Genomic DNA, 13,856 nt, shown 5'->3' with positions numbered 1-13,856 from the left:
CCAAGACAAAACAGAACCAGGGTGCCTTCAGTGTTCCAAAGGTGAACAAAACCCAAATAAATGCCTTTATAGATCCAAAAACAAACAAACAACAAACAAACTAACAAACGGAAAGACTAGACCAAAATGCTTTAAAAGCAAGCAAGCAAAACTGGACACCTTAAAATAAAATACTTGAAAGCAGACAAAAAGGGTGGAAAAGAGGATCAATGAAATTAAATTAGGATCCTTAATTAACCGGCTAAGAATAAACAAATTGACTGTTGACCAAACCAAGAGCGGTACAGAGTCCCAGAAACAACTCACCAACGATCCACCTGAGAAAATAACAACAGATTCCGGGACGCAGTGGGTCCGTTCGGGCACCCGACTTTCATTCCGTTGATTCCTCCACTGAAAAGTGGATCGTTCTTGGAGCCCCACATTGGACACCATAGTTGTCAACACAAAACCGCAGTTCTCATTTTAAAGGGGATGAGAGATGTTTAATTCTGGAGCTTTAGTCACAGGCCATAGAGAAATCAAGCTTGAACTGGGATGGAAGGCTCTTCCCTGCTGGCCAGTCCACATTGTGTTAGGTGTGATGAAGCCTGCTAGGGGACAGCTGTCATAAAAAAGCCACTCAGATGTGAATTCTCTGTGTAACAATACTGAGTAGCCAAGCTGGATGAGCCCACTGGGGAAATAGTGGCAAACCTGTTATGGAAGTGACCAGCGGCTTTCTGATTGGATTTGATGAGAGCTACACAGGAGGGAAATTAGGTTTCATACTGTAAGTCCAGTCAAAATCCATGGTTGGGGAGGTTTATGAGCAAGTGTGGAGCTACTGTTCTGCTCAATGGTTATGATTTCCCTGTCAAATTCCCTCCCAAATAACGATGTTTATGCCAATAGACTAGCGCTGCCATCAGCTCTGGTCAGAGGAGCTTTCTGTAGTAGTTAGTGGTGAGTGTATAGATAACTGGTCAAAAGCAGAATAAATGACTATTGAATGCTCACCTATGAATGAGACATCTGTAATACAGTATCCAATGCTCAGGGAACATGAGAAAAGTGTGGGGGGAATTCAAAAGCCAGAAGAATAAGGGGAGCAGTGTAGTGTGGTAACTTCTGGGTAGGACACTCTGGTACTCTTGAGCTCTTGATTACCTGTACAAGATCTCCACAGGATTTGACCTGTCAACACCCTGTCATGGAAGGAGGAGGGGCTCCTGGGGCTCCACCTCTCCCTGAGGATTTATATACAGATAATGATTGATGGGGAGGGAGAGATGTTTTCTTTAATGGTTCAGCCACTGGTGAGGCGCATGATCGTGTAAATGAACTCTCACCAACAATGTTGATAAGCAACCCTAGTGAAGCTCAATGGGGTCACACAAAAAGAACAGGACAGTAGAAGAATGGCTAGATGGGGAAGGAAAGATGATTTCACAGATGTTGGAGAAGGACAGGAGAGGATAATGGAGTGAGTATGATCAAAACACTTGTGTGAAAGTGTCACAGCAAAGTCTGTTATATGTATGATTAATATGTGCTAATTAAACATTAACATGAAATATTGATTTTATATCAGTGACTTGGTATATATTTGCTGTTTTACACATAGTATTTAAGTGAATTGATGGTAATATGACACAGACAATGAGTTGTTACTTCTTATGTATCACCAGGATATTTACCTTGTTCCCCCATAGAATGCACCATCTGCATTTAACCACTTCACCGTGCTCGTTCTAGGTTGCGACTTTCTCTTGTCTTCACTGCATTGCCAGGGGCTAGCCAAGTATTTCTCACAGAGCATGCATGTCATCAGTACTAGATTATGCAGTTATAGTATTACACAGATTAGACAAGCCTGAACAAGAAGTTGTGTGAATTATTAAACTTTTTTGAATATGTGTTGAGGTGCTGAGAGTATCTCCAGCAGGTTGGTTCAACCGTCATGGGAAGATGGAGATTACAGCTAGAAAAACCACAGCAAAGTCTGCAAATGGTAGCAGTGACTGTGTGGAGTCAGGGTTCTGGGATATGAAGTCTACTGGAGTCATTATTGCACACATGTGATAAGTATATACACATGACTATTATACCTGTGACTAGTTCATACATGTATTCATTATATTCATGTGATTGTTACACATGTGTGATTAGTATACACGTGTGATCAGTACATGTGTGTTTTGTACACACATGTGATTAGTATACATGTGTGATTAGTACACACGTGATTAGTACATACATGTGATTAGTACACACGTAATTAGCACACACATGTGATTGAACACACATGGGTACTTCAGGAACACCACTCATTGACAAGGAGAAGAATAAGCCAGAGGAAGACAAAAGGAGCATCTAGATTTGATAAGGCTAACTTGTGCTGAGCATTTTGCGATATTCCAAATACTAAGGCACGCAACAAAGGGTCGGAACATAACAAAGGCCACATTAGGTAGGTGCCAGTCACCCCACGTTAACCTTGCAATTGAAAAGGATTCGATATTGTGAATCCATTTGGCTTTGTTTCATGTTTCTTAGGAGGAAAGCAGGACTTTCTGGGCCGCTCATATCATGAGTCTATAGTAGAAATGACAGTGGTTTGGAGAGCTGTGCATGGTACTCGGTCAAAATCCATGACAGTTTACACACTGATGCTCTTGTGCCTGCAGCTGTCCACGCCACTGCCTAAATTCTAGACCCCACTGTTGTACCCTTGAAGGGGCTTGCATCACCCTGCTTTTGAACGAGCTTTAATTTCTATGCTGTGCTACATAGACTACCTTCCGGATTTCAGGGCTTTTGTTACATCTGCAAATTACCTGAGTTTTCTGCTCCCTCTCTAAACAGTGCAGATCCCGAATCTACAGTGTACACCAATATTTGTGGTCTCCACATTTGTACCAAATGCTGCCAGTATGCCTGGTGCCAGCCATAGGCTGCAGCCTGTGATGTCTATTCAGGTCTGCCTCACCTGTCTGGGGCCTGCAGTCTTCCGGTAGATTTGAGGATCCTTCTAGCTAAACTCAAATAATCCCCACTCAGTTTTCCTTACATCACCATCCTGCCTGGATCATATTCCATGACGTCACCATCCTGCCTGTATCATATTCGATTCAGGCAGAGATTAAGAGATACTTCCATTTCAACTTTTTATTTAGACATGAGATGTCAAAACTTTCCAAAGAAAATGGTTTTATGGCCAACTCAGAGGTTCAGAGCCTAAGAGAGTTTAAATCTTTCAAATTATATGAGAATTGAAATTCAGAAAAGTTAATGTGTTAAATTATACAAAAATTCTTTAGTTTAAATTCTTGACTCAAAGCATTGTAGGTGGAGTTTTCACTGACTGAAGCTTCATCAGGACATTCAAACCTCGTGATGTATGTGGAAAATGATTGGCTGTGTGGGAATACCCAACTCCTGCAGGGCCCCCAGCAGGCTTTCACAAGGAACATATCAGCTATATCTCTTATCACTGTTGCTTTATACAACATGTCAGGATTCTCCTAACGGAATGCCCCCAACATGGAAATTCAATGTCTAATGAGAACCACTGGCTAAGATTATTTGTTTTTCAGTTGTTGGAAATAACACACAGAAAGAATGCATGTTTAAAACCTAAATAAAATCACCAAGAGGCCTAAGTATTAAGTAGGCATTCACCACTGTGTGCCACATGAAATCAGTTAGTTATAGTATGAACCATCAAACTATGGAGTCCATATCTTTTGTGTAGTAAAGTATAATGTAGAGCTTTTATGAATAAGTACTAATTTATTATATATTGCATGTAAATATTCAGAATTTTAAGACAACACTTTAATTACCAAATATGAGTGACATTTAAAATTCTCCATAGATAAACAGGAAATGCAGTAAGCAAGGTATATAAAATCTAAGCACCCTCAAAATAGTGTCATGTAATTTTAGCACAATGTTTATTTAATCTGGTATTTTCAGCACTTAATAAGGATAGTAGTAATTTGGGTACTGGTGAGGAAAATGAAGTCAATTGTGGTTAATTCAAATTTACCTTATTAATAAAAGTTGAACCTCATGCTAGTTTGTGGCCTGAGCCCTTTTTGAGGAAGGACTGCGCTGGCCATCTTTAGCTTCCCTCTTGTGACCAGTCAGCTTTTCTCTCATTTCCTGGAATCCTTAAGTGTCTTAGATACACTGAAGCCAAAATATCTTCATTGTTTGCTTACCTAAAGGGATGAAATTATCCTGTGACCAAATCTCATCCCTCTCTGTTTTAAACAGGTGTTGGTTGTTGCTGTTGTTAAGTTACGAGGGATCGAACCATTGATCTGTATTCCCAGGTGTTAAACATTTTAACATTGAGAAAACATTCTTTGCATGTTAAGCCTCACTTACTTCAAGTAAACTGGCAGGGCCTAAGACAGATTGTTTTTCCCTATGTGAGCTAACTGGATGAGATGATAGATGGCCAGACCTGTGTAGTCATTGAAAGAAGCGACTTCTCCGTATCCATTACCATTGTACGACCACGCTCGTCTCACGTCCCCTCATTGTTTTTCTTGACAGGGATTCGATAAACACGTGGATGTGTCATATATTGCCAAACATTACAACATGAGCAAAAGCAAAGTAGACAACCAGTTCTACAGTGTGGAAGTAGGAGACTCGACCTTCACCGTTCTCAAGCGCTACCAGAACCTGAAGCCAATTGGCTCTGGGGCTCAGGGAATAGTTTGGTAAGTAGAATGGATTTGTTATACTTTTAAAGGGACTATGCTCTACTCATTTATGAAATACAAACAGATAAGCACACAAATATCAAGTGAAATACATATATTGAAAATATAAAATTATAAGCATCCTTTTTTTTTTTTTTACTCGTTACCTGCTTGTTAACAAGATGCAATGTGGCTTATGATGTTTTTCCGATCATCAGAAAACAAAAAATGATCACACAAAGACAATGAATAGATCCAGAGGATGAGAGTGATTTAGTTGTTGCTACTATGTTTAGAAAAGTTTATTTGTATATTTCACAGCAAGAACAATTGTATCTGAAGACAGGGTCAGTTAGATTTCCCAACACACTCAAGAGAGATGAGTGAGCTGGCTCTGTGACTTTTAAAGTTTGTACTGGTGAGTTTTGTATCAACAACTAGCCACCAACTAGACTCCTTTGGGAAGAGGTAAACTCAACTGAGAAAATGTCTCCATCAGATGGGCCAGGAGGCAATCCTGTGCAGCATTATCTTAATGGATGATTGATTTGGGAGGTCCCAGCTTACTGTGGGCAGCGCCACCCCTAGGCTGGTGGTCCTGCTGCTATAAGAAAGTTGGCTGAGCAAGCCAGGAAGCCGCACTCCTCCATGGCCTCTGCATCAGCTCCTGCCTTCAGGTTCCTGCCCTGTTCGAGTTCATGCCCTGACTTTGCTCAGTGATGGAGTGTGACTCGGATGAAATAAAACTTTACTCCCCAAGTTGCTTTGGTCATGGTGTTTTATTAGAGCAGTAGAAACTGTAACTAAGATAAAGTTCAATGTTCAAAATTAACTATGCAGAAGTAGTATAAAACATGTTTGCTTAGGGGCTCTTGGGCAGCATACAACTGCCTGTAATTCCAGTTCCAGGAGATCTAATGCCCTCTTCCGACCTCCCTGGTTTCTTTCTGGCATGCACATGGTACACATAAACTCACACACACACACACACACACACACACACACACACACACACACACACACACACACCTTATTCTTTCATGTTATGATTGAGTGATTAAATGAAACCATCTGTATCTGAATTAGCCATTGTGATGCTCATGGAAAACTAATATTAAGTTAACTGACAAAAATTCTTTTAAATAGTTTCAGTACACAATATATTAACTAAATATATGTAGTATACTTATTAGCATAGTAATTTTCAATTTTTGGTTATTCATACCAGTTAGTAAAAGTTTAGTATATGTATTCTAACATATTTCGATATGTATTTTTATAAAGGATATTTATTAATGCAATGCATTTTATTGTCTAGATTACTGACAATTAATTTTATGTCTGTGGAAAAACAAAAGTTTACCGTGTGGGATGGGTGAAGACAAAGCTATATTTGCTTTTTAAAATTTTAAACATTTTTTTTCATCCATTTATAATTCTGGAAATGCCCTTTTAGCAACAATGATGTACTGCCTGAAAGATATCCTAGGGCAATGGTGGTGGGTTTTTTTGTTGGTTTTTGTTTTTGTTTTCCTTTTTGGATGTGGTTTTTATTTTGTTTCTTTGATTTTGTTGTTGCAGAGGGGTTTTGTTTGTTTTTTGAGAAAGAATTTAAAGTTGGGTAGGTAGAGGAGAGAGGATCTGAAAAGACTTGGGGGAGGGGAAGACTATAATAAAATACATTTAAATTAAAATTTTGCTTTGAACAATAAAAATACAATAGTAAAAAAGATATGAATATCTAAAATAAGAAAAGCAAAAAATTGGAAATACAATTTTAATTGTAGCAATGGATAGTTTCTATTCTTTCCCATGTACTCACTGTACATTTCTTGGTCTATTTAAAATTTGGTCATTATGCCAGTTAATTTTAGTTTGGAGTCCAGACTTGGCTGGTGTGAGTACAGTTGCACTGTGGACACACTTCCCAAGTCAGGACACTAGGATTTAGATCACACTTGTCAAATACATGGAAGCTGTTGTACAAAGTCACCTGCAAATTTCCATTTTTGTATCACATTACAATTTGAAAAATGGAACATTTTTGTGTTTTTAAACAATGGGTTAAAACTTTCCTTTCAGAAATTTCGAAATAGATTAAAAAAGAAATGTGTATTTATAGCATTTTTTTATTTGTCTGTTTTTATGTTTCACATGTAAGGTAAACTCTTGGTGGCACAAAAATATTTTAATGGTGGGGCAGCAGCATTATTGCCCTTCAGAGATGCCTGCCAGTGAGCCCCAGAATCCAAGGCTAGGACTAAGGGGAGCTCACAGTGTGCCTGAGAATCCTGACAGACATATCCAGGTGGGACCAACGTAATCACACTAGTTCTTAAAAGTATGAAGGGATGACAGAGAAGCGTATCAGAGGCACGTCATCAGAAAGGGTGAAGCCAACATTTGAAATACCGGAAACTGGCCGTATGGCAGGCTTTGCAAATGGAGGAGGTGGTGTCATGAGCCGAGGAGTGGTACTGGCTTTGGGGGGCTGCCTTAGTGTGAGTGGGAGACATTAGTCTCAACCCTAAGGGACTGGAACTGCCAACACCCTAACAGGAAGAAGCAGGTTCTTCTCTAGGACCCCCAGAGGACCTTGGCTTTCCCACATTTTGATTTTAGCCCAGTGAGACTCCTGCAGGGCTCCCGGTTCACAGAATTGCAAGATGATGAATTTGTTCTTAGGCAGTTATTTTGTGGAAGTCGTGCCAGTGGCACTAATGTACACAGGACAGTTAAGATTGCAGCGTGAAGATAACTGCTATCTGGCTTGGAGATGGCTTAGTAGTTAAGAGCACTGGCTGCTCTTCCAGAGGATCTGGGTTCAATTCCCAGCAGCTGCATGGTGCTTCACAATTATCTCTAGCTCCAATTCCTGGGAATTCTGGCTGCTGTGAGCACTAGGCAGGCATGTGGTGAACAGACATATACATCAGCAAAACACCCATGCACATAGAATAGTAAAATAATTTAAAAGATAAGATAATTGCTTCAAATATACCAAACTTATTGAGGTGTGGGGTGAGAACAGCACTTCTTAGTTACTTTTCTTTGGTGGAGAACTATAGAATATTCACACGAGCAAGTTTTCCTCGATAGATCTATAGCTCAGAAACATTTTTGGATACTTTTATTTTCTTTCTAATAAAGTTGTCATGAAAATGAGCTATTACTGGGACATTTTCAGTAACAGGCAATGGGTAGACTTTTGAGGAAGCCCTGACAGATCCAAGGAACATGTGGCTCAATGAAATGACAGATGATCACAGAAGGCTGAGAACTCCTAAGATTTTTGCAGTGTGTTTCATGGGCTGTTGGGTGCTCTCTTTCTCCTTTCTACATGAATCATCCTCAGTCTTACATAGAGTTGCCAACAATAGAAGTCAATATTGGAACTGATCCTGGGGACACTGAGTTTTGCTGGCACCCTCGGAAGGGTTCTGGTTACTTGTGTCCTAGAACAAGGAGTTGGACAGAAACATGTCCATGGTGTAGCAGAAATTCAAACAACTTATTAGAGAAAGATTCTTTTCCTGTGAAGGGAGAAGTCTAGAGCAGACAAAGTTTCCTGAACATCTCCAGTGCATAATGGTTATATCATATAGTGCAGGCTTTTTGAGCAATGTGGACGTATGGGCTTTGGGGCTCAGGTCCTCCCATGGGCTCTATCTAGTTCAGGTAGTTCTGCGTACAACTCGGAGCATTGTGTATCTTGACAGCATGTTAAGTATCCCTGGGGAAGTGAGTTTTAGTATTATAACGAGCCACATGTCATCTTCATGAACTCTGGAGTGCCCCTTTGCAAGTGTTAGTGGTTCCATCCAGGATTTTCTGTCTTGGACAACTGGCTGCTCTCAGCCTTTACTCCTGGTTCCCCGGGACTTTCACTCACTGCTCTATCTATATGCATCTGCTTCAAAATTGTCCATGAGTAAAGCCATTTTTAGGACAGATTTATCAGCAAACAAAATCAAAACAAAGAAAACAAAAATCCCACTTGCATTTCAAAATGGTAGCCTGGGTATTTGCTGAGGTTCTTGGCCCTTTTGCCTCTGGATGAAGGAAATAAAAGCCATATTTATCTCAGCAAAGGGCAAAATGCTGGACAGGGAGGGGCGTTCTAGGCCTTGCTCTGTGATATGTGTAAACACTGCAGTCAGAACATACTATGTGTGGACAGATATGGGCATCTCTTCCTTCAGCTTTCTCAACCTCAGAGTTAAGGTATCTTTGTGAAAACGTGGCCCTGTAATGTATTGTCTCAGTCTTTGGTTGGTTTGCCTTCCCTGCCAACGTTCCTTCATTATTTTCTCTTCTATTTCCTTTTGTAGACAGTGAGCCCCTTCAGACCCAATACATATCCATAGTCAGACTTGTCCCCGGAGTCCACACACTGTCCCTGTGCATATGACAATGGTCACGTGCATATGTTGTCTTAACTATTCCATATAATCTAGAATATAGAGACTGGTTAGAATTGGGAGCTGAATATGATTGTGGTCTCTGGGGAAGAGGTAAGTTAAAAAAGACTGTTCATTTATTTGTGCTAACTTTGGAGTGGGAATAGAACATGGAGGAGCCAATTTGAAAAGAGATGTCACCAATTTTTTAATGTGCCACAATAAAACTGTGTATGTACGTGTGTGTATGTGCGTCTCTGTGTGTGTCCACGAGGAATTCTGCTGTTTGATTGTAGATGTAGGTGTACAGACACTTCTGCCACCAACTCCCAAACCCTTTCTTTTCTTGAAATGGGATCTCATTTCCACTCCTCCAGTTGTCTGACACATGCTACTTATTTTTACAATTGTTCCTCCTTTGACTTATTACCTACTTAATGCCGTGGGCCAAAAGCAATGCTACAATATCTCCTAAAGAATTAACTGCTACTGTGGCTTTCAAACTTTCCTATGGATCATAGAACAGAAATACCACTATTGAGAGCTATTACATGAAGCTAATATGAGATCTTTTAGACTAAATCAGAACTTTTTCCTTCTGAGGGATAAAAATGATTATCCATCAAAGCGGAAATGGTAAAAATCATTATGCTTCACTGTTTGAGCTGGGAACTCCTGTCACTTCATGGTGGGAAATCGTAAAGCAATCTGCGAGACGAGCTTTAAGAACAGTGTTCAGGAGGGCAGTGGGCACATCATCTCAGCATTTCCCCAGTCTTCAGGAGAGGGCTGCTTTAGTGTTTTGAGCTAGTCACACAATACACACGAAATGGTCATGACTTGAAGTAGGTTTGAGGAAGCAGGCTTCTAGTTTTTTAACAGTAGAAAATTTTAACAATAGAAAAACAATAAACACATGTAATCCACGACTGTGGTTGATTTATAGTTGCTGCTTAATTCTCAGATCTTGGATATATGGAGTTAACAAAATGACTTTACTAACATTCCATGTGTCAGTCTGGTAAGGAGGCATCTGAGCTGGTTTTTTTACGCTGTCTTTGAACTTGAGCTTTTATTGACCAGTATTATTTATAATATGTAAGTTACAAACATTGGCACAGCTGCAAGTGGTGGCCCACGCCTCTAATCCCGGCACTCGGGAGGCAGAGGAGGTCGATCTCTGTGAGTTCGAGGCCAGCCTGGTTTACAGAGTGAGTTCCAGGACAGCCAGAGCTACATAGTGACACCCTGTCTCACAAAACAAACAACCAAATCAAACCACAACACAATTTACAAATTCACACAGAGCAAGACAATCATCTTTAAGGTCAGAATTTGAGGGGGGACATTTTATGGAGATGGGGTTGATAGGCAAAAGCCGAGATGGGTCAACCATACAGAGTCTTTTCCCAAGTCTCAGACTTCCTGAATAGCACAAGAGAGGCTTGCTCAATGGTTCCCAGGTGATTTTATTTTGTCTCGGGAAGCATCGCTCACGCTTCTACGGTGCATTTCTTTCAGCTTCTAATGAGCCATTACTCTAAGTGACTCAGCTTTAATCACACATTTATATTTAGCCCTTGACCAGGGAAGCGATCAGTGTCTCGTTTGCATGTGGAATACCAACACATTCTGCACCCGTTATTTTCCGATCATTTTGCAATCCTCAATGGCAACCTTAATAAGGTGCATTGAGCTGCACACATTGTCTCCATACCTGTGAGAGGGTTGAGGCAGTGGTACCTAAGTGGACTAGGACAGGGTAAGGTATTTTATTCTTTCTCCACCTCTGCTGTTCTTCTTTGCCCCTTGTATAAGTTTGACTACAAATATCTACTTACAGTTTCCTTGATTAATGAGTAAGACTTATAAATAACATTTCTTACTTTCACAGAGAAAATGTACTACTTTGAGAAATAATAGGTAGAAGTTTGATGGAAGAATGCTTAAAGGCAAATGCACATATTTATAAAATATTATATATAATATCTATAATTTTGTGTTGACTATAAAGCATGGGAGTTGATATGTGTAAATATATAATGTCAAGTGATAGATGATATTTATGAGGTTGGTAGAATATTATCTAAAAATTTATATTTGGGTTTAAGGTGTATAATAGACAATTATTCCAAACTCCATTATTCTTCAGTTAATTTTTAATTAATTTATGATTATGGGGTTAAAAATTAACAAGAATTTGTAGTCTAAAAACATTTTTTTAGCAGAAGTGAAGAGTATTCATTTGTATTTCCATAAATAATTATTCAGTTACAGATGTTTGACTTCCTTAAAAATCATTTATTGGGGTAAATATCAATGTCTCTGTCAGAGGAGATAATTAGTTAATTCTTTATGTATTTATTTATAACTTCTTTTTCAGTCCCTGAGATGGGATGGCTAAGTGACATTGATTGTTGTGACATAAGGTCCTCCCTATCTCATCAACAAACAAATACTCTCATCTTTAAAATAAAATCACTGTGTGGTCACCGTGTTCCTTTATCTGGTGCATAAATCCTGAGTAATTCTTAGGATTAATGTGCATCCATTATGTATAATATTTAACCTGTATATACACATGCTATGTATAGGCCAACCTCTGCACTACCCAGTTTATCTTAGAAAAGACAAAGTTCCTCATGAGAACGACACAGCTTCATCAGTGCAACTGAGTTATGCTAAGTGACAGATGCAACTGCCCTTCCTCAGATGTGGTGTTTTATTTACTCCAGGAGCCATGTCCTTTCCACCTGCAGACAAGGCTTGCTTGTCTTAAAAAAAAGAGAAGATACAGAATTAAAAACATTGCAACTAAAGATGCCAGTGCTGAAAGGCTCTTTTGATAAGGCTCAGCGGGAGGCACTGGCTCCCTCTCCCTGCAGAGGCATGCCTCTGGCCTGTTACAACATGACATTCTGTTTATAGCGTTGGGCTGTCTTGCTCATCTAGGATTTGACTGCAGGAGCTGAGGACGAAGGAGTGACATCTTCCATCCCTCCGTTTGGAAGACAGAGTGACAGCCCTAGCGTTCCCTTTGTGTGCTCCCTGCTCTCTGCTCCGGATTCACAGCCTCTTCTGCAATGGAATTTAAATTTATTTAAAATATTTGACCCTGTCAAGTGCTTTTCGCTTTACCTGTCACAAGTTATGAATTCAGCCTTGAATCCTTGCATGTTAAGCTCCTGTCTACCATGGGAGAGCCTAAGTCGGCATCAGAAAAGGTGCTTGCCCACTTCACTGGTCATGGGTTCCTTCTAGTCACTGACGTGTGTGCTCCCCACTTCTCAGAACTGTGCTCTTCCTTGTTTATATTTTTACATTGCCATTAAAATGTTTTACACAAAAGATTTAATTATGCCCATTTACAAAACTCAAAAACTTTATTCTCAATCAAGGTGGCTCAAATCCCAAGTATATTTAAAAAACCTTTTCTTTGGGCTCACCCATAGCAGCAAACTATGAACAAGTGGCTGAAAGTGAATGAACTTCCGATTTCAAAGGAAAGAGAATTTACCTAGCAAAACTGTACACTGGAAACCACAACAGTGCAACAGATTCGATAAATACAGATAATAACATTGCCAAACAATTCCCTGGCATAGTGGTTTGAGAGTCCTAAGACGGAAAGAATTGAGGAGAGGAAAATTACAAGCCAAATTGTTTTCATGTTGGCATAAATCCCCTCTTCCAGGAAGCTTCTCTCTCACCCATTCCTCTCAATGTGTCTTCATGGACCTTGTCTGTCAAAGTCTTCCTTTGATCTGAGGCCATTGCTCATCTGCTGCTTTCTTTTTCCCGTACCTAACCTTGGCATCATGAGGATGGACGACACACACTGTCAAATGTGGTTTCCTCTTCTCTCTTATCTTGTCTGCAGCTCTGTTTTCCAAGCTCTCATCCCGCTTGGCTGCTTTCCCACTCTTCCTGGAAGGCTGAGCCAGCTGAGCTTCATATAATCACGCTGATTTTCTCCATTACGGGTTTACGAGCTCCATCCTCAGCTGGGCTCTCGCTCTTGCTCAGCGGCCTTTTCACTTCTGTGTCTCCTCAGCTTCCCCTACCATTTCCCACGGTGGCTGTTACAACCCTTTTACAACTTCCCTGCGAGCCTCTAATTTCATTTCCTCACTCCATTATGTGCAGAAGGCCTTGCCTCCTTCTTTCCAAAGAAAACATATGGCCTGAGACAAGCGAGGGCTTCGTTTCTCCTTCTTCATCGACATCTGAAGCCTTCCCTGCTCAGTGTGGTCCTCCATGAAGAACGCCCCAGCATGGCTGCCACCTGTGTCTGTGAGTCCCTCCTCTTCCATCTCGACACAGAACCAACAGAAGCTTTCTCTCCCTGCCTATAGAAGACCTCTCTACAAATTTCCACCAAAAACAAATCATTTAGATTTTGTTTGCCCCTAAAAGACTTTTCTGTCACTCCTTTCATAATCAAGGTTCTTGATAGAATGATAGGAATTTGGTGCATCCACAATTCTTCAGTCCCATTTCACAAATGGTCCCAATCCTGTAACAATATGGCAGATGGAGACGGAGACTTGAGGCAGCTATGGGCGAGCTCCTATGCTTCTTCTAGCTAATCCACTGACTTCCTTTCACTCCTCATTTTCAACTTCTATGTAATGTCTGGACATGGATACTGTCTGCATTACTCAGGGCTCTCTAAGGAACAGGACAAATGGAACAAACATAGTTTGGGCAGGGTGAGACAATGGTTCTCTCACACTGGAGAGGCTGAGAATCTGGT

The 13,856-nt window shown here is 40.3% G+C and overlaps 1 protein-coding gene across 5 annotated transcripts in view; it reads left to right on the top strand.

The window, feature by feature from the left end:
* Mapk10 (mitogen-activated protein kinase 10) overlaps positions 1-13,856 on the top strand; it is a 312,106-nt gene that overhangs the window by 173,830 nt on the left and 124,420 nt on the right. For all 5 annotated transcript variants that reach the window (XM_052735542.1, XM_052735541.1, XM_052735544.1 and 2 more), the window contains one exon: positions 4,549-4,718. In XM_052735542.1, the coding sequence (XP_052591502.1) occupies positions 4,549-4,718 (170 nt within the window). The remainder of the gene's footprint in view (positions 1-4,548; positions 4,719-13,856) is intronic.

The sequence above is a fragment of the Peromyscus californicus genome, unplaced genomic scaffold (assembly GCF_007827085.1).
Source record: "Peromyscus californicus insignis strain IS unplaced genomic scaffold, ASM782708v3 Scaffold_13__1_contigs__length_99412109, whole genome shotgun sequence".
Taxonomy (NCBI): domain Eukaryota; kingdom Metazoa; phylum Chordata; class Mammalia; order Rodentia; family Cricetidae; genus Peromyscus; species Peromyscus californicus.
Note: the sequence above shows the minus strand (reverse complement) of the source record. Positions and strands in the feature narration are given on the sequence as shown.